The sequence below is a fragment of the Erinaceus europaeus genome, chromosome 4, assembly GCF_950295315.1.
Source record: "Erinaceus europaeus chromosome 4, mEriEur2.1, whole genome shotgun sequence".
NCBI classification, from domain to species: domain Eukaryota; kingdom Metazoa; phylum Chordata; class Mammalia; order Eulipotyphla; family Erinaceidae; genus Erinaceus; species Erinaceus europaeus.
Window position 1 is genome coordinate 24,570,015 of NC_080165.1, and position 25,523 is coordinate 24,595,537.

At 41.0% G+C, this 25,523-nt stretch overlaps 1 protein-coding gene across 1 annotated transcript in view; it reads left to right on the forward strand.

Annotated features, from left to right (window-relative positions):
- EP300 (E1A binding protein p300) overlaps positions 1-25,523 on the forward strand; it is a 108,766-nt gene that overhangs the window by 25,662 nt on the left and 57,581 nt on the right. Inside the window, exons 3-8 of the mRNA XM_007523412.3 lie at positions 7,794-7,970; positions 11,162-11,423; positions 12,166-12,279; positions 15,106-15,351; positions 21,907-22,000; positions 22,661-22,798. Coding sequence (XP_007523474.1) covers positions 7,794-7,970; positions 11,162-11,423; positions 12,166-12,279; positions 15,106-15,351; positions 21,907-22,000; positions 22,661-22,798 — 1,031 coding nt within the window. The remainder of the gene's footprint in view (positions 1-7,793; positions 7,971-11,161; positions 11,424-12,165; positions 12,280-15,105; positions 15,352-21,906; positions 22,001-22,660; positions 22,799-25,523) is intronic.

A 25,523-nucleotide genomic window follows, 5' to 3' on the forward strand; every position in this document is an offset into this window, starting at 1 on the left:
GAGAGAAACAGAGAAAGGGAAAGACACTATAGCACTATAACTTTCTCCAATACAGTGGGGATTGGTCTTGAACCTAAGCACAGAGCATCACTGTTGAAGAGTCTGGGTATGTAGCAGTGGCCAAAGCAGACACAGATCTCTGCTCTAGGGGGCCATTTATAGGAAGGGAAAATAAAAAGTTTGAACTTTTTGTTTAATGTGGCGTCTGAATTTAAATACAGGGCTTCACACATGTGAAGCATGTGTCCTGTTAAGCTGCCTCCACAGCCCAGGTTTTTTTTTAAGGTTTGTTTATGTGGGTGTGGGTGTGGGGTAACCAGAGGAACCCTCTGACACATTGATGCCAGAATCAAACTCCTAGCCATATACTTGAGAATCCAACACTTTATCCATTGTACCGTCTCCTAAACTTCTTAAGATTTATTCTGAGATAAAGTTGCACATGAGATAAAGAGACTGGAGTCTTATTCTGGTACATGTGGCTCTGGGGAGCAGCCCTGGAAGCACAGGCATGCAAATTCTGTGCTGTACCAACTGAGCTCTTTCCTGAGCCCAGAGCCTTTTTATTTTACTTACTTATTTATTTTGAGACCAAATCGTTGCTCCTTCAGTCATGGAGTCCTACTTGTGTTTTGTTTTTGTTGCTACCTTATACGGTAACTGGAAATCAAACCCAGAACTGCATGTAAATCTCATACTCTATCATTGAACCACCTCCCACCCCCAAATTTTATTACTGAAATACTTCCTTCTTTTAAATGTAATACACCTATATTTTACACTTAGACTTGTATATTTATAAAGCACTTACAGCAGTACCAGATACATAATTGCTATAAATGTTTATAGATAAGCTGTTTAAGGTTAAGAGTGTTTCAGGTGAATATTTATATAAGACAACCAGTTTCCTCTTTAGGGGTGAAAAAATGTTCTATATTTTCCTTTTAAAGAATAAATGAGGTATTTAAATTGTTGCCTAAGTTAACTTTCAGTACCAGATCCTAAAATTACCTCAGATAGTTGACTACACTGATTAAATTTCTCTCAAAACTCCTCTAAGAGCATCAGGAGTTTTTCTGTGAGGCATGTTGATTTGAACCCTGTTGACAAATGGCAAAGGCCTTTTACACAGTTCACTTCACAGATGGATCTATGATTCAAGATAAGCACATAGCTTACTACAGAGTTAACCATAAGATAATCACAGGCAAAATGTTGTCAGTTTTGTTTTTCTCAATATAGAGCTAGGGATTGAACCTAGTGTCTCATTCTTGCAAGGCAAGATTTCTATTTCCCTGCCCCTAGATAAAACATTCAAAGTTACAGGGTCTGGGTGGGCAGTGGCACAATAGTGAAGCAGGTCTTCAGGTGTTTATCTTCCTATCTTCTCTCCCCTCTCAATTTCTCTCTGTCCTATCAAGTATTTTTGAAAGGGGGGAAATGGCCTCCAGGAGCTGTGGATTCATAGGGCCAGCACAATCCCAGCAATAACCCTGGTGGCAATAATAAAAAAGACAAAAACATTCAAAATTATTTCTGAATGATTAGGAGAAGACAATAAGGCAGAATGGTTCGCAGATTTTTGAACTATGCCACTTGAATTCTAGAATGTAGGCCATGCCATAATCCCCCTCCTAAAATGCATATTATGAATCTTCAGTCTCCTTTATGGGAATCTACAGTACTACTCTTCGGGAATGCTGGTGACAGGGACCAAGGTGGTGGCTCACCCTCTGGAGTGCACAATTTCATTTGTAAGAACCCAGCAGGGGGTGGGCAGTGTTAAGCACACAAAGCACAAAGACCTTCCAAGGATCCCCTGCAGGGTGAAGTGAAGCAGGTCTGCAGATGTCTCTCTCTCCCTATCTTCCCCTCCCCTGTCAATTTCTCTGTCTTATCTAATAAAAAATGAAAAATGGCTTCCAGGAGTGATGAATTCATAGTGCCGAGACTGAGCCCCAGCAATAACCTTGGAGGCAAAAAAAAAAAAAATCATCTTCAGACCCCCTGTCCCCTACCTGCAAGTTAGATGCTCCATGACCAGTGAAGTGTAGTACTGCAGTTGTCTCTGCTCACTGTCCCTGACCCTCTAAGAAAATAAAATTTAAAAAGAATACTGGTGTCAAAAATTTGTCTTTAATTCTTCCCCTAATGTCTATTCTCTTTCCTTTTTTTTTTTTTTTTTTTTTTTTTGCCTCTAGTCACTGGGGCTCAGTGCCAGCACTACAAATCCAGCACTTCTGGAGCCCCCTCCCCAAAATAGGACAGAGAAATTGAGAGGGAGGGTAGATAGAGGGAGAAAAGGATAGACAACTGCAAATCTGCTTCACCGCTTGTGAAGTAATCCCCTTGAAAGTGGGGAGCTGGGGGCTCGAACCAGGATCATAGCATAGGTCCTTGCACTTTGTACAGTGAGCGTTTAACCCTGTGAACCACCATGTGATCCACAAACCTCCCTCCACCGATGACTACTGATACAGTTTAGGTGGTATTTGTGTTTTTGTGGTCCAGGTAGAGGTTAGGTAGTTGGATATCTGAATTACATTAGCTGTAGAGAAGGTTTAACAGGATCTATAGCTGAAATATAGTATAGTTCTTCCTGTTATATTTGATTGTGGTATAGAGATTGAGAAGATCATGAGTGTGTGTGTGTGTATATATATAGATATATATAGTGGAGGTTACATTTCTTAATTCTGAAAGCAGAACTATGAAATACACCTAAAGGATCTGAGACTAGGGGCAAGGTGGTTGAGTGCACATGTTGCAGTGTGCACTGACCTGGGTGCAGGCCCTCGGTCCTCACCTACAAGTGGAAAGCAGAGCTGCAGGTATCTCTCTGTCTCACTCCCTCTCTACCTCTACATTCCTCTCAATTTCTGGATGCCTCTATCCAATAAATAAATAAAGATATAGTAATAAAAAGAATCTGAGACTTCTTTGTTGGTCATAGTGACCATAAATGTATGAGTAATGATTATTATAACCAGCTGACCAGCAGTCAGTATATTTGATGCTGTAGTCAGGTTGGCACATCCTGCCCATGACCTTGTTGTCTTTCTAACTTCTCTCTCACGTGTTATGGCCATTTTGAATATAACTAAGGAAATCTCAGAATACAGTGAGGTTAAAGACTGTCAGGCACTGAATACGCAGGAAAGAGCATTTGACTAGGGATCAGATCAGCCCCCACTTTCTCTGTTAAGGCTGTCCTAAGGGAAATCAATCATTCAATCTCTCTGTCTCTCTGTCTCTGTCTCTCTCTCTCTCCCCCCTTCCTTCCCCTCCCTCCCTCCTTCCTCTCCCCTCTTGCCCCAGAGTTATTGCTGAGGCTCAGTGTCTGCACTGCAAATACACTGCTCCTGGAGGCCATTTTTTCCATTTTGTTGCCCTTGTTATTACTGCTGTTGTTGGATAGGACAGAGAAATTGAGAGAGGAGGGGAAGAGAAAGATAGACACTTGCAGACATGTTTTACCAATTGTGAAGTGACAACTCCCCCCCCCCCCCCGCAGGTGGGGAGCCAGGGGCTTGAACCCAGATCCTGTGCTGGTCATTGTGCTTTGAACCAACCGTGTGTGCTTAACCCAGTGTGCTACCGCCCAGCTCCCCAGTCTCTTTCGTACTTTCCCTTGCTCACTTACAAAAAAAAAAAAGTTATAGATAATGATGCATTGTGGTTTTAAGAAAAAAATGTCAGGAATATGGTGATTATTACAGATGTGGGAGGTTACAAAACTTGAGTGGTGGATGTGGCATGGAACTTTACTTGTTATCTTACAATCTATTAAAACATGGGTGGTTTTTTTTATTTTTTTAATTTTTATTTTGGATAGAGACAGAAATTGAGAGGGAAAGGGAGATAGCATAATGGTTATGCTAGCATCTGGTGTACTAAAGGTCCTAGGTTTAATTCTTGCCCAAACACCCACACCACACTCACAACCCACACACACACCACACCACACCACATCACACCTTAAGCCAGAGCTGAGCAATGTTGGTTGATATAAACAGGGCATGTTGATATAAATAATCATGGAGAATCAGACTGTTCTGGGATGTGTTTGATTAAAGACATGGCTGGGAGTCTGGTGGTAGGACAGCAAGTTAAGCGCACCAGCACAAAGTGCAAGGATACCGTTCACACCCCCCTGCAGGGGAGTCGCTTCACAAGCGGTGAAGCAGGTCTGCAGGTGTCTTTCTCTCCCCCTCTCTGTCTTCCCCTCCTCTTTCCATTTCTCTCTGTCCTATCCAACAACAACGACATCAAGAACTACAACAGGGGAGTCTGGCGGTAGCGCAGCTTGTTAAGCGCACGTGGCACAAAGTGCAAGGACCGGCGTAAGGTTCCCGGTTCGAGCTCCTGGCTCCTCACCTGTAGGGGAGTTGATTCACAGTTGGTGAAGCAGGTCTGCAGGTGTCTTATCTTTCTCTCTGTCTTCTCTCTCCATTTCTCTCTGGCCTATCCAACAACAGCGACATCAATAACAACAATAAAGCAACAAGGGCAGCAAAAGGGAATAAATATTTTTTTTAAAGGCAGCAAAAAAGTAAATAAATAAATTTTTAAAAATGGAGTTGGGTGGTATCGCAGCGGGTTAAGTGCAGGTGGCACAAAGTGCAAGGACCGGCCTAAGGATCCAGCTACCCACCTACAGGGAAGTCGCTTCACAGGCAGTGAAGCAGGTCTGCAAGTGTCTTTCTCTCCTCCTCTTTGTCTTCCCCTCCTCTCTCCGTTTCTCTCTGTCTATTCAACAACAGCGACATCAGTAATAACTACAATAATAAAACAACAAGGGCAACAAAAGGGAATAATTTTTTTTTTTTAAAGAGAGAACTTTGATAAAAAAAAAAAAAAGTCACAAACAGACTTGATGGGCCTTGAACTCAAATAAATCCCTCTCTCCATTGTTACCAGTCATTTCTATCAGGAACAACAAAATAGACCCCTTTGTGGGCCCCCATAGGATCTTGCCCTCAACTTGGATCAACAATGGTAGAGAATGTACCATCCTCCAAAGGGAGAATGGACAACATACTCTATGCTACACCTGAGGAAGATGGGTCCTGAAATTGGGGCAGCTGGGAACGTTCCTACTCATGACCACAGAATGTGAGCTCAGATCTACAGGGATGCAGAGGTCACACAGGCTCCTAAGCTAACTATGGGCCCCAGATCACATCAAATCGATGGGGTTTATAGTCAACAATATTTATACCCCTTTCCCATATTTTGGGAGCTACCCTCATCCCTGATCCAGCTTTCTGGTCCTTTTTCTAGCCATGACATCATCTCCCCAGACAATAATTAGGATCCACCTGCATATTAGATTTCAGGTTCAGGCAAAAAAAAAACACTAGTATAGCTACAGGCCCTTTGAAATATAACTAAAATATGCCTACTAGCTATCTACAAAATGGAGGACCCCCCCCCCCCCAACACTTCATCTGCACTATTCCAGCCTTTAGGTCCATGATTGGTCAACAGTTTGTTTGGCTTTTTATGTTAACTCTCTTTTCAGCCACCAGGTTCCAGATGCTAGCAGGATGCGACCAGACTTCCCTGGACAGACAACCCCGCCAATGTGCCTCGGAGCCTCATCCTACTAGGGAAAGAGAGTCAGGCTGGGAGTATGGATCCCTGTCAACACCCATATTTAGCAGGAAAGCAATTACAGAAGCCAGACCTTGTTAGATAGGACAGAGAAATGGAGAGCGGACGGGAAGACAGGGGGAGAGAAAGACACCTGCAGCCCTGCTTCACCACTTGTGAAGCGACTACCCTGCAGGTGGGTAGCCGGGGGCTTGAACGGGGATCCTTAAGCCGGTCCTTGTGCTAGGCACCACCTGCGCTTAACTTGCTACATAACCGTCCAACTCCCCTTTTTTCTTTTTATGTTACCTATCTACTGTAGACAAACCTTTAATAGCTGAGGGGGGTCAGGCAGTAGCGCAGTGGGTTGAGTGCACATGGCGCAAAGAGAAAGGACCAGCTCAAGGATCCCAGTTCAAGCTCCCGGCTCCCCACCTGCAGGGGAGTCACTTCAGAGGCGGTGAAGCAGGTGTCTGTCTCTCTCTCTCCCACTCTGTCTTTCCCTTCTCCATTTCTCTCTGTCCTACCCAACAACAATGACAGCAATAATAACAACAATAATAATAACCACAACAACAAGGGCAACAAAAGGGAAAACAACTAATAACTGAATTATATTTACAGAAGTTCATACATTTTATGACATTTAATTTTTTGTTTTTCTGCAACAATGTCAATCAAGTTTAGGGTGATGCGACTACAAAAGTAAATGAACTGTGGTTCTTTCCCTTTTGTGTTTATGTTGGGATAGGAGATGCATACATTTTCTTTAAAAGATTTGTCTTTATTTCACAAGAAAGAGAATCAGAGTATCACTTTGACAAATGCAGTTCCAAGTATTATACTCAGGACCTGAGGCTTGTAAGTCCAGAAATTTACCACTAGTCCACCTTCCAGACCACAAGAGGCATGCATTTAAACAGATTATTTTATTGCCTACAAAAGGCATGAACATTTGTGACACGCCAAAAAGCAGCTTTATCTAGGACAGTATGTAGATGGCTTCATGGAAGTAGTAACTTTTGAAGTATATCTTAAAAGGATGAATAAAATATGCGACTGCTTATCCTTCTACAAGCTAAGTAAGCAACAACAAAAATAGGACTCAGGAGTCAAATAGAGTGTGCTAAAGTTTGTACTATTATATTCAAGATGCACGCTGTTCAGATTTGTAAGTTAATAAATACAAGCAATAGTACCATGAGTATGTTAAACTCAGGAAGATCATGCTTTTTCCCTTTTATGAATGGAAAGAAATAAGAACAGAAAGCAAGATAGCCTGCTGGACAGTCTCTGCAAGATATGATGAAAAAAAGTCTTCATTGTGTATTGAATACATTGGAAGGACTACAGAGGTGTGAGGCAATTAATGTAGAGTTTGAGAGGACTTTTGATGGAATTGGAGCTGGCTATGGAAGAGAGAGATCTAGTGTGATTCTTTTTAATTAAGCAAGAGCTGTAGTAGCCTCAGCTTCTGAGTATTTCCTACATGTTTCTAGTGTGTGATAATTGCTATCAGTAAAACATTTGGTTTCTGAATAATTACTATTCTGTTCTTTCAATTAATCACTATTCAGTAGTGTGCTATTTCCAGGTAGACATAGAAATCCTTTTAAAAGGATTAGAGCTTGTAAAGAAACTCAAATTACACTAAGACTCAAGTAGCTACTTTAATGAATAAAGCAGTTAGTTTTAAAACAGCAAGGAATACTTGTGGACTTTGGAGACTGCATATTCTGCCAGAAGGATTCTCAATTTAATATCACCATACTTCTAAATAATAAAAAAAGAAAAAACACATCTCCCAGATCACATTTTCTACACTTTATATAAACAAAATGCTGGGGTAAGCATTCAGATATTTAACGTAATCAAATTTTAATTTATTTAGTTACATTTTGTGTATTAAAGTGTATATAAGACATCAACAGTGGAGACAAATTGCAACTCTTGCTCAGTGGGCATGTCTAAAGAGTAAAGGGTTTTTATTTTGTGTGTGTGTATATTTTATAAAAAGTCACTATAAGTTTTCTTTTCCAGAGGCCCCCTACATCTATAATCTTAAAATTGTATTCCTATGAGCATACTATTCTGTATATATGCTCAGGATTTTGTTTAAAGTTGTCTTTGTAATTTAGGAAATGGAAAAGGAATGGTTATGTTTGTGAAGAGAATAAAATCTTTTCTGTTTCTTTTAGATGGGAATGATAAACAACCCTAATCCTTACGGCTCACCATATACTCAAAATTCTGCACAGCAAATTGGAGCCAGTGGCCTTGGTCTCCAGATTCAGACAAAGTCTGTACTACCAAATAGCTTGTCTTCATTTGCAATGGATAAAAAGACAGTTCCTGGTGGAGGAATGCCGAACATGGTGAGTAGTGATCTATTCTGTTATTGAATTGGTATTTTACTGAAAAACAAAATGTGTTAAATGTCTGTCTCCCTTTAAAAATATATATTCATTGGGGGCTGAGCGGTAATGCAGTGGATTAAAGAACACATGGCACGAAGCACAAGGACCAGCATGAGGATCCCGGTTCGAGCCCCTGGCACCCCTCCTGCGGGGGGGGGGGGTCGCTTCACAAGTGGTGAAGTAGGTCTGCCGGTGTCTATCTTTCTCTCCCCCTTTGTCTTCTCCTCTGTTGATTTCTCTTGTCCTATCCAACAATAGTGACAGCAATAACAACAACAACAATAAACAGTAAGGGCAACAAAAGGGAAAAAATAGTCTCTAGGAGCAATGGATTCCTAGAACAGACACTGAGCCCCAGCAATAACCCTGGAGGAATAAAAAATTGGATAAAGGTAAGAGAGAGAGAGAGAACCAGAGCCTCATTCTGGCACATACAGTGCCAGGAATAGAACTCAGGTCCCCATGCTTTAAAGTTCTAATGTTTCATCTCCTGCACCATCTCTTGGGTTGCATACTTTTATGCCTTCTGCTATGCATACAAGGATTGCTACACACCAGAAATGTAGTGAATTGATTTCTAGTAGTGTGGAGGCTTTTGACTTCCTTCCATTTCATGTGATACTCCTCTTCTTGTGGTATTAGTAAAGGTGCTCATCCAAACAGGAGCAAGTGGGACTGCTATAATTAAATTACTGGAGCCTGACAATACTGTGCAGCTTCAGCTTGTGAGTATTTTTATAAAAGAGAGTGAACTCTTTTCTCTTATTGGGGAGAACTCACTGGCAGAGGATCCTATTTTCATTGACCTTATCTCTTGATTTGTAGTCAGTCTGGGGAGATAGCATAATGGTTCTTCAAAAATACTTCATACTAGGGGGTCGGGCGGTGGCGCAGTGGGTTAAGCGCATGTGGCGCAAAGCGCAGGAACCGGAGTAAGGATCCCGGTTCGAGCCCCCGGCTACCCACCTGCAGGGGTGTCGCTTCACAGGCGGTGAAGCAGGTCTGCAGGTGTCTATCTTTCTCTCCTCCTCTCTTTCTTCCCCTCCTCTCTCCATTTCTCTCTGTCCTATCCAACAACGAATTTCATCAACAAGGGCAATAATAGTAACCACAGCGAAGCTACAACAAGGGCAACAAAAGGGGGGAAAAATGGCCTCCAGGAGCGGTGGATTCATGGTGCAGGCACCGAGCCCAGCAATAACCCTGGAGGAAAAAAAAAAAAAAAAAAAAACTTCATACTTGAGGCATAAGGATCCAGGTTCACATTGGAAAAAATGTCCTGTGAGGATTTTATTTCTCTCTTAGAAGTTTTTTGTTTTGTTTGTGTTTTTTGCCCATATTTCAAATGCTCTGCTAATAGAGATAAAAGATTTAAATATGGCATTCCAGAAGTGTTTGCTTTTTAAAATTGGAAAAATCAAATTTCTTTCAAAGTTTATGAAGACTTAATTTTTTTTCCTTCCTTAAAGATTTCTGCTAAGTCTCAAGCTCATTACTCTTCAGAACCTATAGACTAGTACTTAGCTTTTCTTTAAATTTTATGTATTTTCTTACAGTAGCACTGCTCAGCTCTGGCTTGTAGTGGTCCTGGGGATTGAACCAGGGACCTCAAGAGTCTCAGATATGAAAATCTTTTGGATAGCCATTATGCTGTCTCCTCAACCCCAGCATGGGAGTCTTTTTTGCATGACAATTATGCTCTCTTCCACAGCCCACATAGACTGGTACTTTCTTTTCCCCTGCCATTAGAGTTTACCATGTCTTTTTTTTTTTTTATTGAAACTTGTACATTTTTATATTTCATTTATTTTTGGATACAGATGAAGAAATTGAGTGGGAAGATGAAAACAGAGAGGGCTGGGGAGATAGCATAATGGTTATGAAAAAGACTTTCATGCCCGAGGCTCCAGAGTCCCAGGTTCATTCCTCAGCATACCATAAGCCAGAGCTGAGCAGTGCTCTGGTTGCTCTCTTTGTGTTTCTCTCTGTCATTAAAAATAAGTGAATGAAGGGGGCCAGGCAGTAGTGGAGCAGATTGAGCACACATAGTCCGAAGTGCAAGGTTGGCATAAGGATCCCGATTTGAGCTGAACCCCCAGCTCCCCACTTGCAGGGGGGTTGCTTCAGAAGCAGTGAAGCAGGTCTGCAGTTGTCTATCTTTCTCTTCCCTTCTCTGTCTTCCCCTCCTCTCTTCATTTCTCTGTTCTATCCAGCAACAATAACAATAGTAACAACAGCAGGGGCAACAAAAATGGGAAGAAAAGCCTCCAGAGCAGTGGATTCATAGTGCAGGCATCCCAGCCCCAGCAATAACCCTGGAGGCAAAAAAAAAAAAAGTAAATGAAATATTAAAGAAAGAAGACCTGGGGGAGTCAGGCGGCAGCACAGCAGGTTAAACACACGTGGCGCAAATCCCAAGGACCAGTGTAAGGTTCCTGGTTTGAGCCTCCGGCTCCCCACCTGCACGGGAGTCACTTCACAAGCAGTGAAGCAGGTCTGCAGGTGTCTTTGTCTCCCCGTCTGTCTTCCCCTCCTCTCTCCATTTCTCTCTGTCCTATCCAACAACAACAGCAGTGACAACAACAATAATAACTGCAACAATAAAACAACAATGGAACTAAAGCAACTAAAGGGAATAAATAAATATTTAAAAAAAAATTTTTTTAATAGAGGACCTGGAGCACTGCTTCGCCAGCCGTGAAGTTTGCCCCGTACAGGTGGGGACAAGGGGCTTAACCTTCAATTCTCGCACACTGTAATATGCACACTCTCCTGGATTCTCTTTTGGTTTTGGGTTATTATTTATTTGAGAAACAGATAGGACAGGGGAAGAGAACCCAACTCTAGTACATATGCTGCTGGGAATCAAACTCATGGCCTCCTCCTTGAAGGTCCAGCATTTTATCCACTGTACCACATCCCAGAAAGCTACCATGTCTTTAACTCTTTGTATATCAGTAACATAGTCATTGTTTTCTTACTAAATTAAGCTTTGTTTATGTTAGCAGCATTGTCTTGAAATCTGTGTTTAAAAAAATGGAGTCTGGAATATTGTAAACTATTCATAAAGTTTTGAATTGAAAATGTTCAGGTTTAAATTTATTAGAGAGTACATATGACACCTAACATTAAGTGGTTTTATCCCCTAGGGCCAACAGCAGGGCTCTCAGGTCCAGCAACAAGGCCTTGTGACTCCAGTAGCCCAGGGGATGGGTTCTGGAGCACACACAGCTGACCCAGAGAAGCGCAAGCTCATCCAGCAGCAGCTGGTTCTCCTTTTACATGCGCACAAGTGTCAGCGCCGAGAGCAGGCTAATGGGGAAGTGAGACAATGCAACCTTCCCCACTGTCGCACCATGAAGAACGTCCTAAACCACATGACACATTGCCAGTCAGGCAAGTCCTGCCAAGGTGAGTAGACTGAAAAGTCTTGTGTGCCCTGCAGTTAAATAATTTGAATTAGAGAAGAAAGAGAAAGTGTGTCAGTTCTGGACATGGTATACTGATAATGGTTCACTCAGTGTTAAGATTTGATAAAATTCAGTATCACTTTTGAGAGTAATTATCTAGAGATGTGGTAGAGGAGGAAGTTTTAAAGGATTCCCCTGATTTGAGTTACCCCAGTGAGGTTTTGTTGCCTAGCACAAGGCAAATACTAACTAACATTACCTAACCTAATGTAGATTTTCGGAGACATTAGAGATCTGTTTTAGAATAAAGTAGATTGCACAACTTGGTGGTAAATAAATGAATATATTATAGTACTAAAACTGATTTGAACCCCATTTTGGATGCTTTGTGACTTTGTCATTTGGATAGAGACAGAGCAATTGAGTGAAAGGAAGAAAGAGAGAGGGAGAGAGACACCTGCAGCCCTGTGTCACCACTCGTGAAGCTTTCCCCTGCAGGTGGGGACCAGGGGCTTGAACCTGAGTCCTTGTGTACTATAAGGTGCACTCAGCCAGGTGTGCTACCACCTGGCCCCTTTCGTTTCCTTTTGCTTTTTTAAAGCTAACTCTGAACAGCTATCCTGAAGGATTATTATTGAAGGGAGACAAGTTAACATTGTAGTACTTGTTAAGCTGATAATAAGTTAGCTGATACTGATTTTAAAAATATAACCTTTATTAAAAAGAGCTCATTATTATTTCAGTGGCACACTGTGCATCTTCTCGACAAATCATTTCACACTGGAAGAATTGTACCAGGCATGATTGTCCTGTATGTCTTCCACTTAAAAATGCTGGGGATAAGAGAAATCAACAGTGTAAGTAATTAAATCTTTTAAAAGTTTTTTTTCCTTTTATTTATTTGATAGGACAGAGAAATTGAAATGGGAATGGAGAGCAGTGGGAGAGAGAATGAGAGGCACCTGGACCACAGCTTCCACTGCTATTCCTTCAATAGCAGGTGGCTGTTTTCATGAGAAACCAGATCACTGCTCATCTTTGGCATTTGATGATGTTGGGATTTAATAATGTTGAGTATTCAGTCTGAGACCTCAAGATTACAAGTTCAGTGTTCTACACTGACTATCACCCTGGCCCTTTTTAGGCCCCTTATGCCAGAAGTATCAGACTCTTACTAGTGCAATTTGACAAAATTTTAGAGTGTTTCTTTATTATGAAGATGTTCTGTTGACCAGTGCTGTTGTATTAAATCATTGCTACCTTCCATAGTTTCATTATAATGTTGTTAAAATTTCACTGCTGACAAGTAAAATCCAGAAACTTTTTGTTGATAACTCTTTTTGAGAAAAGTGAAATTTATGCTCTAATTTAAAATTCATGAAAATGTAGGCAATAACTTTCTCATTTTACTAGTTACTCTTTTGTCCATGTTATGTAAATATTTAGATAAGTTGAAATTTAAAAATGAGATTATTGACTGTTTTTAAAAATTAAGAGTTATTATCCTGATTCGAGCCCCCGGCTCCCCACCTGCAGGGGAGTCGCTTCACAGGCGGTGAAACAAGTCTGCAGGTGTCTTTCTCTCCCCCTCTCTGTCTTCTCCTCCTCTCTCCATTTCTCTCTGTCCTATCCAACAATAACGACATCAGTAACAATGATAATAATAACCACAACAATGGTAAAACCACCAGGGTAACAAAAGGGAAAAAATGGCCTCCAGGAGCAGTGGCTTTGTGGTGCAGGCACCGAACCCCGGCAATAACCCTGGAGGCAAAAAAAATTAAGAGTTATTAATAGAGTTGGCAAAATAGCTCACTTGTATTGTACTGTTGTGCCATGTGTGTGAACCAGGTTTGAGCCTGGCCCCAACTGCACTGGAAAAAGCATCTTGGCTTTTTGTATCTGTCTCTCTCTAAATACCTGAAAATGTCATCCTGGAGCAGTGAAGCCTCAGTGCTGACCAAAAAAAAAAAAAGTTAATGTATTTATTTATTAACTTGAGAAAGAAGCAGAAATTCACCTCTGGCACATGAAATGCTGGGGAGGCCAATGCATTATCCACTGTGCCACCTCCCAGGCCATAAGCAAAAAAAAAAAATTTAAGAGCAGCTACCACAATTACTTAGTGGAAACAAAATATTAACAAAATAAAAGGATTGAAAGACAAACTTAGAAGTGTGTGAGTAACATGTGAGAAAAGAATTCTATTTCACAGGTTTGGGGGGAAAAAAATCATGAATAGCCCAGTAAAACACAGAACAGACAACTTGCTGCAGGGAAGAAATGTTAAGATTTACACTACTAAAAAAGCAAATAAATAAATTACCTTTTCTGTCACATTTACAGAAATGATGCTATTTAGTGTTGATATTTGCGCATCTCTTAGAGATTCATAAATTATAGGTGGAGGCACAATGTCACAACCTGTTGAAAAGCATTTGTGTAGTGACTTCAAAGCCTTTCATTCCAGGATATAGCTCACCTGGTAGGGTGTACACCTTACCACAATTGGAACCTTGGTTTGAGTCTTGGTACTACATTTCAGTACCATGGAAGCCACCAAGGAGCTCCATGGGTGGTGAAATGGAACTATTATCTGTTATGGTCTCTTCCTCACAGATATCTCCCCCCACCCACCCCACTTCTCTTTTGTCACTAAAACATGAAAATTTTTGGCCTTAAAAGGGGGGGCCGGGTGGTATTGCAATGGGTTAAGTGCACATGGCACGAAGCACAAGCACCGTCCTAAAGATGCCAGTTCAAGCCCCCAGCCCCCAACCTGCAGGGGGTTCACTTCACAAGCAGTGAAGCAAGTCTGCAAGTATATATCTTTCTCTTCCCCTCTCTATCTTCCCCTCCTCAGTATCTTTCTGTCATATCCAACAACAACAAGGATAAACAACAAGGGCAACAAAAGGGAAAAAGTGGCCTCCAGGAGCAGTGGATTCAAAGTGCAGGCACCAGCGATAACCCTAGAGGCAAAAGAAAAAAAAAGACTCTTAAGAGTAATGGTTTTCACTTGTGTATGATACCCCATAACACATTTTATTTATCTATTTTTTGTTATCTTTATTATTTATTGAATAGAGATAGCCAGAATAGAGGAAAGTGGTTACAGAGAGGGAGAGAGAGACAGTTGCAGCCCTGCTTCACTTGGGAAGCTTCCCCCCTGCAGGTGGGGACTGGTGGCTTTAAATTGGGTCCTTGAGCATTATAGCATGTGCACTCAACCAGATGCCCCACAACCCAGCCCCCTTATTTATTTTTAAGTCCATCATAAACACCCAATTCCCACATTCAGGGGTAAGCTTCACAAGCAGTGCAGCAGAGCTACAGGTGTCACTCACTCACTCTGTTCCCCCCCTCCCTTCTCCATCTCTCTCTCTCCATCTTCCCTTTTTATTTCTCTCTTAACAGAGAAAATAGGGGTAAAGTGGGGTGACTTTCAGGAGCTGAGAAGTATAGTCTTTGAGCCATAGCTATAAACCTTATTGACAGAAAAAGTGGGGAAGGGTAAGCCTTTTAAGGAAATAATTGAAAGCAAGATGTACGTGCTGAGATGTTTCATAATCACATTTACAGTTTTTTAAAAGTCATTGAAACATGCTAATCTTTACAGCTAAAAAAAAAGATGTCTTTTTTTCATTATGTTTAATGTGTTATCATTTCTTTTTGTTTCCTAGCAATTCTAACAGGAGCACCAGTTGGACTTGGAAATACTAGCTCTCTAGGAGTGGGTCAGCAGTCTACCCCCAGCTTAAGCACTGTTAGTCAGATTGATCCCAGCTCTATAGAAAGAGCCTATGCAGCTCTTGGGCTTCCCTATCAAGTCAACCAGATGCCGACACAGCCCCAGGTACAAGCAAAGAACCAACAGAATCAGCAGTCTGGGCAGTCTCCCCAAGGCATGAGGCCCATGAGCAACCTGAGTAAGTTTGTGTTCTCTAGTGATAGATGTGATGCTGATTCTCTGTGAGTGCTATAATATGCAGGGTTTGTTTATTATTGTCTTGTTGTGTGCATCTTTCTGTATGTTTTGTTTTGTTTTTGTTTTACTTCTTTAAGAAGACCAAGGAGGTAACTTGGCCTATTAGAGCACCATCTTGGATGCCCAACATACTGGAAACCAGAAGTCCAGTCCCATCCCTACCTTATGCCAAAACTGAGCAGTTGTCATTGTAATAAAGATTTCCAAGTATAGTTTATTGAATAAACTATTTGCCAAACCTCTTCCTATGATATAGCTGAGAGGGGAATGAGTGAGCATTTAATAAGGCTTTTGTAATTCTTCACTCTAGGTTCATCTGATTTTTAAAAGGTAGATTTGACCAACAATTGATCCTTTTGTTGTTAAGCAGTTAGACAGCATAATATTTATGCAGACGACTTTTATGCCTGGTACTCCAAGGTCCCAGATTCAATCCCCAGCACCACCATAAGCTAGAACTGAGCAGTACTCTGGTGTGTATGTTTGTGTGTGTGTCATTAAAATAATTAGATACTTAGTCCAGGACTTACTGTATTGCCTTTTTTTTTTTTTTTTCCTCCAGAGTTATTGCTGGGGCTTGGTGCCTACACTACAAAGCCACTGCTCCTGGAGGCTATTTTTCCCTTTTGTTACCCTTGTTTACTGTTGTTGATACTGTTGTCATTGTTCTTACTGCTGTCATTGTTGGATAGGACAGAGAGAAATGGAGAGAGAAGGGTAATTCGGGGAGAGAAAGATAGATACCTGCAGACCTGCTTCACCGCTTGTGAAGCGACCCCCCTGCAGGTGGGGAGCTAGGGCTTGAACTGGGATCCTTACACTAGTCCTTGCACTTTGCGCCATATGCAACTGTATTACCTTTTATTATAATGTTCGATGACATCAAGAACAACAGTAATAACTACAACAATAGAACAAGGGCAACAAAAAGGGAATGAGTAAATAAAATTTTTTTAAAAATATTTAAATATGAGAAAGAAATGAGCTCTGTCAAGTAGAGTGCCTACACTCCCATATATATGACCTATGTTCAAGCATCCACATCCCTTATGGCAAGGGAGGAAGCTGGAGTATTCTGAAAAATAAATAAATGTGGGGCCGGGCAGTAGCACACCTGGTTAAGCACACATGTTACAGCACACAAGGACCCGGGTTCAAGTCCCTGGTCCCCAACTGTAGGGGGAAACCTTCATGAGCAGTGAAGCAGAGTTGCAGGTGTCCATCTGTCTCTCTCCCTCTCTGTCACCCCATTCCCTCTCGATTTTTGGCTGTCTGTATTCAATAAATAAATACAGATAATTTTTAAAAATAAATAAATATAAACTAAAAATGTTTTAAGATATACATACATAAGTTGTACATAGTTGTCGGTTTTACCAACAACAAAGAAATGGAGAAGAGAGAGCTGAGGATTTCATCCCCCCCTTTTTTCCCTGTTTTTTTTTTTTCCTTCTTTGATTTAAGATTACCTTTTCTCTCCCTCACCCCACTCTCTTTTCCCTCATGTTATGCAGCTTGCATCTTTCTTGAATTTTCGTGTCTTTGTCTAGTTTGTTTGTCTGCCTCTGGCTTGCACTCATTTTTATTATTGGCTATTTTCTATTTGAAGATTTAGTTCTTTCTTTTTTCCTTTGAGCCAGGGCTTCACACATGCATGATTTTACCACTCTGGACTGTATTGTCATGCAGGTAGGGAAGAGATACCACATGGTTGGAGGTTCCCCCCTCCCCCGACATTTCCTGTGTGTTGTTGAGTCTTGAATATGGGCAACTCACAGTGGAGCAAGTCTCACACCTTACCAAGTAAACGTTCTTTCTAACCTTTGTCTCCTCTTACTTGTACGTTTTCATTTCTTATATACCTGCAGTTACTTGAAAGTTCCCTTCTGAGGATTTCTTCATTTCCCTTTTCTAGTGTTTCGTTACCAAAGGATTAGAGTTAAAATTAAATTTTTATTGCCTTGTTCAGCCAGTACTTTTTTAAAATTGGGATTAATGGTTTATAGTAAACAGTTATTAGTATATGTGTAAACTTTCTGTTTTCTTCAAGACACAATCATCCCCCAGGCCGGGTCTTCCTCCACTGTCATATACCAGGACCTAAAAGCCCTCACCCCAAAATTATTTTTTTAATATTTTACTTACTTACTTTTTTTATTTTTTACCTCCAGGGTTATCACTGGGGCTCTGGTACCTGCACTTCGAACCCACTGCTCCTGGGGGGCATTTTTTCCCATTTTTGTTGCCCTTGTTGTTGTTATTGTTATTGTCATTGTTGGATAGGACAGAGAGAAATCGAGAGAGGAGCAGAAGACAGAGAGGGAGAGCAAAAGATAGACACCTGCTTCACACTGCTTGTGAAGCGATCCCCTACAGGTGGAGAGCCAGAGGCTTGAACTGGGATCTTTACACTGGTCCTTGCACTTCATGCTATATGCACTTAACCCCCTGCACTACTGCCTAGCCTCCTATTTATTTATTTTTAAAGACTTTATTTATTAATGAGAAAGATAGGAGGAGAGAGAAAGAATCAAACATCACTCTGGCACATGTGCTGCTGGGGATCAAACTCAGGACCTCATGCTAGAGAGTCCAAAGCTTTATCACTGCGCCACCTCCCGGACCACTGTTTATTTTTTTAATGAATGAGAGATAGAGAAAGAAACTGAAAGACAAGAGACTATAGCACTGCTCAGCTCTGGCTGATGGTGATGCTATGGATTGAACCTCGGACCTCAAAACCTCAGGTATTAAAATCCTTTGCATAACCATTATGCTGTCTCTCCAGCCCCTACTGCTTCCTTTTTAGGAATAATTATTGTAAGCTCAAACTTCTGGAATACCTCAAATATTTCTTTTGTAATTCTACCTAGAAAAATAGTATAAGAAAATATATTCTCAGCATATAAAAAACATCTTTTGTTCAGGCACAAACCAAATAGGCAAAGGCCTACTTTTGGAGATGTTTTGCCTTAAAATTGATTTTTATTTATTTATAAATACAAACTAGGGCCATAGCATCACTCTGGTGCATTTGGCTTCATGCTTATAAGTTCAGCGCCCTAGCCATTGCACCACCTCTCACGCTGCTATTTTTCCTTATATACCCAAACCTAGTAAAAGATAATATGCTTGGGGTCGGGCGGTGGCGCAGTGGGTTAAGCACATGTGGCGCAAAGCGCAAGTACCGGCTTAAGGATCCCGGTTCGAGCCCCTGGCTCCCCACCTGCAGGGGAATCGCTTCACAGGCGGTGAAGCAGGTCTGCAGGTGTCTGTCTTTCTCTCCTCCTCTCTGTCTTCCCCTCCTCTCTTCATTTCTCTCTGTCCTATCCAACAACGAACATCAACAATGGTAATAATAATAACCACAACGAGGCTACAACAGCAAGGGCAACAAAAGGGGGAAAAATGGCCTCCAGGAGTGGTGGATTCATGGTGCAGGCACAGAGCCCAGTAATAACCCTGGAGGGGAAAAAAATAATAATAATATGCTTGATATGTGCTTTTGTCATATGAAAGTTGCTCTTCCCCTCCCTTCTTTAGGGGAGGTGGTGTGTGGAAAGAGGTTGTTATCACTAGGGCTTTACTACACCAGGCCAGCTTTGTCCCACAGAAAGAGACTGGGAAATATAAATAAAACTGGTGAAATAGATTCGGTTCTCTCTGTGTGTGTCTCTCTCCCCCCTCCCCATTCTCCTCTAAGAAAAAAAAAGAGAGAGAGAGACTAAGAGAGGGAGATATCAGAGCACTTTCTCTATAGTTATAGGGGACTGGGCTCCCACCTGGGCTATGTATGTACAAAACAGCAAACTATCCAAGTAAGCTATCTGTCAGCCTTTATTTCCTTTTTATTGCTCCCTAAATCCTAGATAATAAATAAAGGAAATGAATAGCAGAGTCGAATCACCATGACTGGGTCATATAATTTTCTCAGCACTACGCGAGGAGATTTTAAGAAAGTATCTCTTGGAAAACCTACTTCCTGCCTGTCCTTCCTTTCTATAAGTTGTGTACTCTTTAAAAAATTTTTTACTCTCATGTGTACAGTTTTTCTCATTCTGAGACAAGCTGTATACTCTTATGTTTTTCCTTTAAATTATATGCTTCTCCTGGAACTGGGAGCTAGACTTTTTCTTAATTCAAAAGACTAAACACAAACTCTGCCTCTGTTTTTCCTAGATATTTCTGTTTTCTTTGCCCCCCCCAAGTTATTCTTGTATTTTATGATGTTGTTTTTACTTCACGCCAAAAGATTTGTTTTAAGAGAGAAAAAGGAGTAGATACTGCTCTACCATCGTTGGTACTTTCCAGGGCTGTGGTAATCTCACATGGTATTAGACCTCAAACCTAGAGCCTCTAACATAGTAAGGAGAAAGTTCTCCCAGGTTGATTTCTCAACCCCCACACCTGTAGCCCCCCCTCCCAGATTTATTATTCATGAAAGAGTGGGCAGGAGAGTGGGTAGAACATCACTCTGGCACAGTATGTGCTAGAGATGAAACTTGAGCCTTCATATTGGAGAATCCAATGCTTATCCACTGTGCCACCTCTCAGGTTGCCAGACATCAAAACTGTTAAAGCAACTTATCAGTCATGACCAAACAATTTACACTTTGGGGTGATGTTTGAACCCAGTGGGATTTAACTATAACTGTTTTCTTTGGGTGTTTTAACTGATTCTTTAATGCTTCTACAGTTACAGTTTGTAGGGGGTTTTACTAGGAATTTTATAATTTTAATGATAACAAAGAATATTACTAGAGTTGCAGTCTAACCAAAGCCTACTGTATACAGTTATTATATACTCATTGTAGTTATAACTACTTTTCTTACTCTTAACATCTGTTACCGCGGGAAAGGGGTACTTCTAACAACTGCATTTCACAGTGGTCCTGATGCAGAAGCAAAGTTTAGCCTATTTAGGAAGCACGATGAAAGAAACAACAGCATGTTTCTTCAGTAAACATTGTTTTATAGAGCCAGGAGAATGGCTCAGCAGGTAGAGTGTAGGACTATCCTATAAATATATAAATATTTACAAATCTGACTGGCTATCTGCATTTTATTGGGACGTTTCCTTTGTTTTTAACTAAGCTACCTTAATGGTTACATTAATAGAATTGCATATAAATTGGGTTTTTTTTAAATAAATGAGAATAAAATACCAGAGCACCAATTAAAATTATTAATTGAAGAATCAGTCTGTGCATATACAGCTATTCAAGCCACTCTGAAGAAGTCATTAAGAACAGTGTTCATCCTAAACTCTGTGTCTCCTTTCCCTTCACTTAGTCTCTTCTTACTGGAGTCTTGTTACTTAGATTCCCTGTGTCCTTGTGACAGCCGCCTGCCTGTGAAACCTATGCATATTGTCCATTTCCCGCTTGTTCCTGATTTTTTTCTTTGTTTACCATTAATTTATGTCTACCATGTTTATATATATTTACTCATAAGACAAAATCTGAGAAACCCGTTATCACTAAATACTAATTCCCAAATAGTATCTCCCCTCTCCTATGTGTATGTGTCTGTGCCTGTGAATTTTGGTTAGAAAAGCTTCCCCAATACATGGTAATCTGAAACTTTTAAGTCTTGATAATTTCATACATAAATTCCTTTTTAAATTTTTACATAAAGTAATATTTCTTTTTTTTTTTTTTATTTGACACTGGGAAATGAACTCAGGAGCTCTCTTATGCACAATATATCTGAGCAAACTCTGGGCTCATTTTTTTTTTCTTTCTTTTTTTTTTTTTTTTAAATTTAAGAAAGGATTAATTAACAAAACCATAGGGTAGGAGGGGTACAACTCCACACAATTCCCACCACCCAATCTCCATATCCCACCCCCTCCCCAGTAGCTTTCCCATTCTCTATCCCTCTGGGAGCATGGACCCAGGGTCATTGAGGGTTGCAGAAGGTAGAAGGTCTGGCTTCTGTAATTGCTTCCCCGCTGAACATGGGCGTTGACTGGTCGGTCCATACTCCCAGTCTGCCTCTCTCTTTCCCTAGTAGGGTGGGTCTCTGGGGAAGCTGAGCTCCAGGACACATTGGTGGGGTCTTCAGTCCAGGGAAGCCTGGCTGGCATCCTGATGACACCTGGAACCTGGTGACTGAAAAGAGAGTTAACATACAAAGCCAAACAAACTGTTGAGCAATCATGGACCCAAAACTTGGAATAGTGGAGAGGAAGTGTTAGGGAGGTACTCACTGCAAACTCTAGTGTACTTCTGCTTTCTTACTTTGGTGCCACCAATGATGAATGAAATAGTGGGGGTTGTATTGTTAAATGGGAATCTGGGGAATGTTATGCATGTAAAAAAAAAAAAAAAGAAGTAGAAACGCAAAGCAGAAATTGACTGAGTTTGGAGTATGGCACTAAAGTAGTATTTCTGGTCATATTTTTTTCTGAGTTTTCATCCCATGGCATTGTTTATGGTGGTTATTTATCACTTTGAATATTGATTTCCTTATGATTTACTCTGTTTTGACCTAGATGCTAGTCCTATGGGAGTAAATGGAGGTGTTGGTGTTCAAACATCAAATCTTCTTTCTGATTCAATGCTCCATTCAACTATAAATTCTCAAAAGTAAGTATTCCTTTTGTTTGTGCCCTGTGTCTCATTTGCAGTACTTATTGGAATTACTGTTATTAGTAGTTTAATGAGAAAGATGCAGAGAGAGACCAGAGCACTGCTTTAACTCTCTGGCCTACACTGGTGTGGGGGGTTGAACCTGGGGCTACAGAGCCACAGACATGAAATCCTTTTGCATAATCATTATGTTATCTCGCCTGCCCTAGAATTTAAGTTCTTTACATCCATGATTTGAAGGTGTGATTGATTAATTTGATGACAGATAGTGTATTTGAGTCTGTACTCCACACTTTTGTGGACTTCTTTGAAAGAAACTCTTAAGATAAGCTGCTCTTTTCCCAAATACAGTAGGAACTTGAAAATTGCAACTTGCAAGCCCATTGCCCAGTGGATCCACTAAAATAAACTATCTAGAAAGTTACAGCTTAGTCTTACAACATAGTGCTTTTTCTTCTAAACACAAAATTTCATCTTCCCCTCCACACAGAGATAATGTGAATTAACTTTCCTTCACATAAGGAGTAACATCTTTTTACTACCTCCAGACTTATGTATGTTAAGTGATTTATCATTGTATATTAGACTCATTTCTGTCAACACTGACTTCTGTCCTGCTCCCACTTTTACTAAAATTATTTCATGGCTCCTTTTAAGCCCAATGTTGAATGAAAATGCCAGTGTGGCCTCCTTGGGTCCTATGCCAACAGCGGCTCAGCCATCCAGTACTGGAGTTCGGAAACAGTGGCATGAAGATATTACTCAGGATCTTCGAAATCATCTTGTTCACAAACTGTAAGATTGTAGGCCTGCCTTATTCATAAAGAGTTTTCATGTCAACATACTTCCAATCTGCCAGGCACGTAACCAACAAGAGGAACAGTACTGATTTTTTTTTTTTTTTTTTTTTTTTGTAAAGCCTGGCTGGCTGTTGGTACTATCGTACACTTCGGCTTATGTAATTGCCTTACAATTCTAACAGTTTTCCAACTTTAAAAATATGCAAACTATTCATTATGTTAGTTAAAAATCATTCTTTTTAGAGTTCTTGCCTTTGGAAAAAATGTATTTTAAAAGAAAAACTTGGATTATTCCCATTAGTTTGTGACAGTGAAATTTTATTTTCTATTCTTTCTGGTAAATCTTTTACTGTGTTTACTAGTTGAATGTGGTAGGGTGATGTAATCCTTCAAAAGTGCACATATCAATAGTTTGTGAAATATTTCTGCACTGTTTGTACAAAGTTGACATGTCAGGCTCTTTGCCTCGTGTTATCTCATTTAAAGAGTTCTTGTCTCATGCAAGAGGCAGAGAAAGTATTAAGAGTGGTAAACTGTAATGTGCACTGATTACAAAGCTTATACTTGCACATGCAATAGGGTTTGGAAGAGATAATTTTGTTTGAAGTCAGAATGGAGTAATAGTAGCATCTGCAACTTGGTGGCCAACAGGCAATGAAAGGGGGCCAAGCAGTAGTGCAGCGGGTTAAGCACACATGGTATGAAGCACAAGGACCAAGAATCCCAGTTAGAGCCCCGGCTCCCCACCTGCAGGGGAGTCGCTTCACAAGCAGTGAAGCAGGTCTGCAGGTGTCTGTCTTTCTCTTCCCCTCTGTCTTCCCCTCATCTCTCCATTTCTCTCTGTCCTATCCAACAACAGCAATGGTAATAATAACAACAAGAGCAACAAAATGGGGAAAATGGCCTCCAGGAGCAGTGGGTTCGAAGTGCAGGCACCAGAGCCCCAGCCATAAACCTGGAGGGGAAAAAAGAAAGGCAGTGATAGATATAAAGCATGACGAAATGTTTAATAAAAAGAAACCAAACAGCAGGAACAGAGTAAGTAAGAATAGTGATCTTAGGGTTCTAAGAAACTAGGAAATAGGGGCCAGGCAGTGGCACACTTGGCTAAGTGCACATGTTACAGTGCACAAGGACCCAGGTTCAAGCTCCTGTTCCCCACCTGCAGGGGGGAAGCTTCAAAAAGTGGTGAAGCAGGGCTGCAGGTGTCTGTCTCTCTCCCTCTTGATCTCCTCCCTTCCCTCTCAATTTCTGCCTGTCTCTATCCAATAAATAAATAAAGATAATTTATTTTAAAAAGTTAAAAAAAAAAGAAAAGAAAAGAAACTAGGAAATCGTGTGGTCCGGGAGGTGGTGCAGTGATAAAGCTTTGGACTCTCAAGCAGGAGGTCCTGAATTCGATCTCCGGCAGCACATGTGCCAGAGTGATATCTGGTTCTTTCTCACTCCTCCTACCTTTCTCATTAATAAATAAAATCTTTTAAAAAGAAAAGAGGGAGTCGGGCGGTAGCGCAGCGGGCTAAGCGCAGGTGGCGCAAAGCACAAGGACCGGCATAAGGATCCCTGTTCCAACCCCGGCTCCCCACCTGCAGGGGAGTCGCTTCACAGGCGGTGAAGCAGGTCTGCAGGTGTCTGTCTTTCTCTCCTCCTCTCTGTCTTCCCCTCCCTCTCTCCATTTCTCTCTGTCCTATCCAACAACGACAACAACAATAACTACAACAATAAAACAACAAGGGCAACAAAAGGGAATAAATAAATAAAATAAATATTAAAAAATCTTAAAAGAAAAGAAAGAAACTAGGAAATCAGGAGCTATGTGATGGCGCAGCAGGTTAAGTGCACATGGCACAAAGTACACGGACCGGCATCAGGATCCCGGTTTGAGCCTCTGGCTCCCAACCTGCAAGGGGTTCGCTTCACCAGCAGTGAAGCGGGTCTGGAGGTGTCTGTCTTTTCTCCCTCCTCTCTCTCTTCCCCTCCTCTCTCTGTTTCTCTCTGTCCTATCCAACAGGGACAGCAATAACAACAACAGTAACAGCAATGGTAAACAACAAAGGCAACAAAAGGGAAAAATTAAAAAATAAATAAAAAAAAATAAAATAAACTTAAAAAAAAAAAAGAAGGTAGGAAGTCTATTTAGGTATGTTTCTAGGAGCCCATAACTCCAGTAATTTTTGCTTTAGTTTCGTAGCTAAGATGGAGATAGACTAAAAATATTGTCTGGGAAGATGTAATCAGAGTTGAGAATAAAAACAGAAAGTTAGATTAGAGCAGAAAGTAGCTCACAAACTTGAAGAGAGTATATATATATACAATTAACTGTTTACCACCTCAATCTGACCCAGGACCTGTGTATATTTTTTTTAGCACAGGAGCCTGTATAACCTCTGAGTCCCTGTCAGTCTGAGCCCTACAGTCCATGGTCACAGTTGGGAACATTCTAGGCTGCACTCACTTTTAGGACCAGTGATTCTTGAGTGGCAGAGTAGACTGACCCAGCCTCCCTTCAGAAAGTAAGCAGTCCGAACCATTGCTACTTTATAGTGAGGGCATGGTCCTAGAGAGGCCTTCGAAAGGGCTTATGATTATGCTATGATGGAAGTAACCAGTTTTGGAAGAGAGAAGGGTTTTATTAGAGGTCTAAGCCTTTATGGATTCATGCATACCCTTTTCAGGAAAATCCTTTTTACTACAAGAAAACAAATATCTTTTGGCCAGTA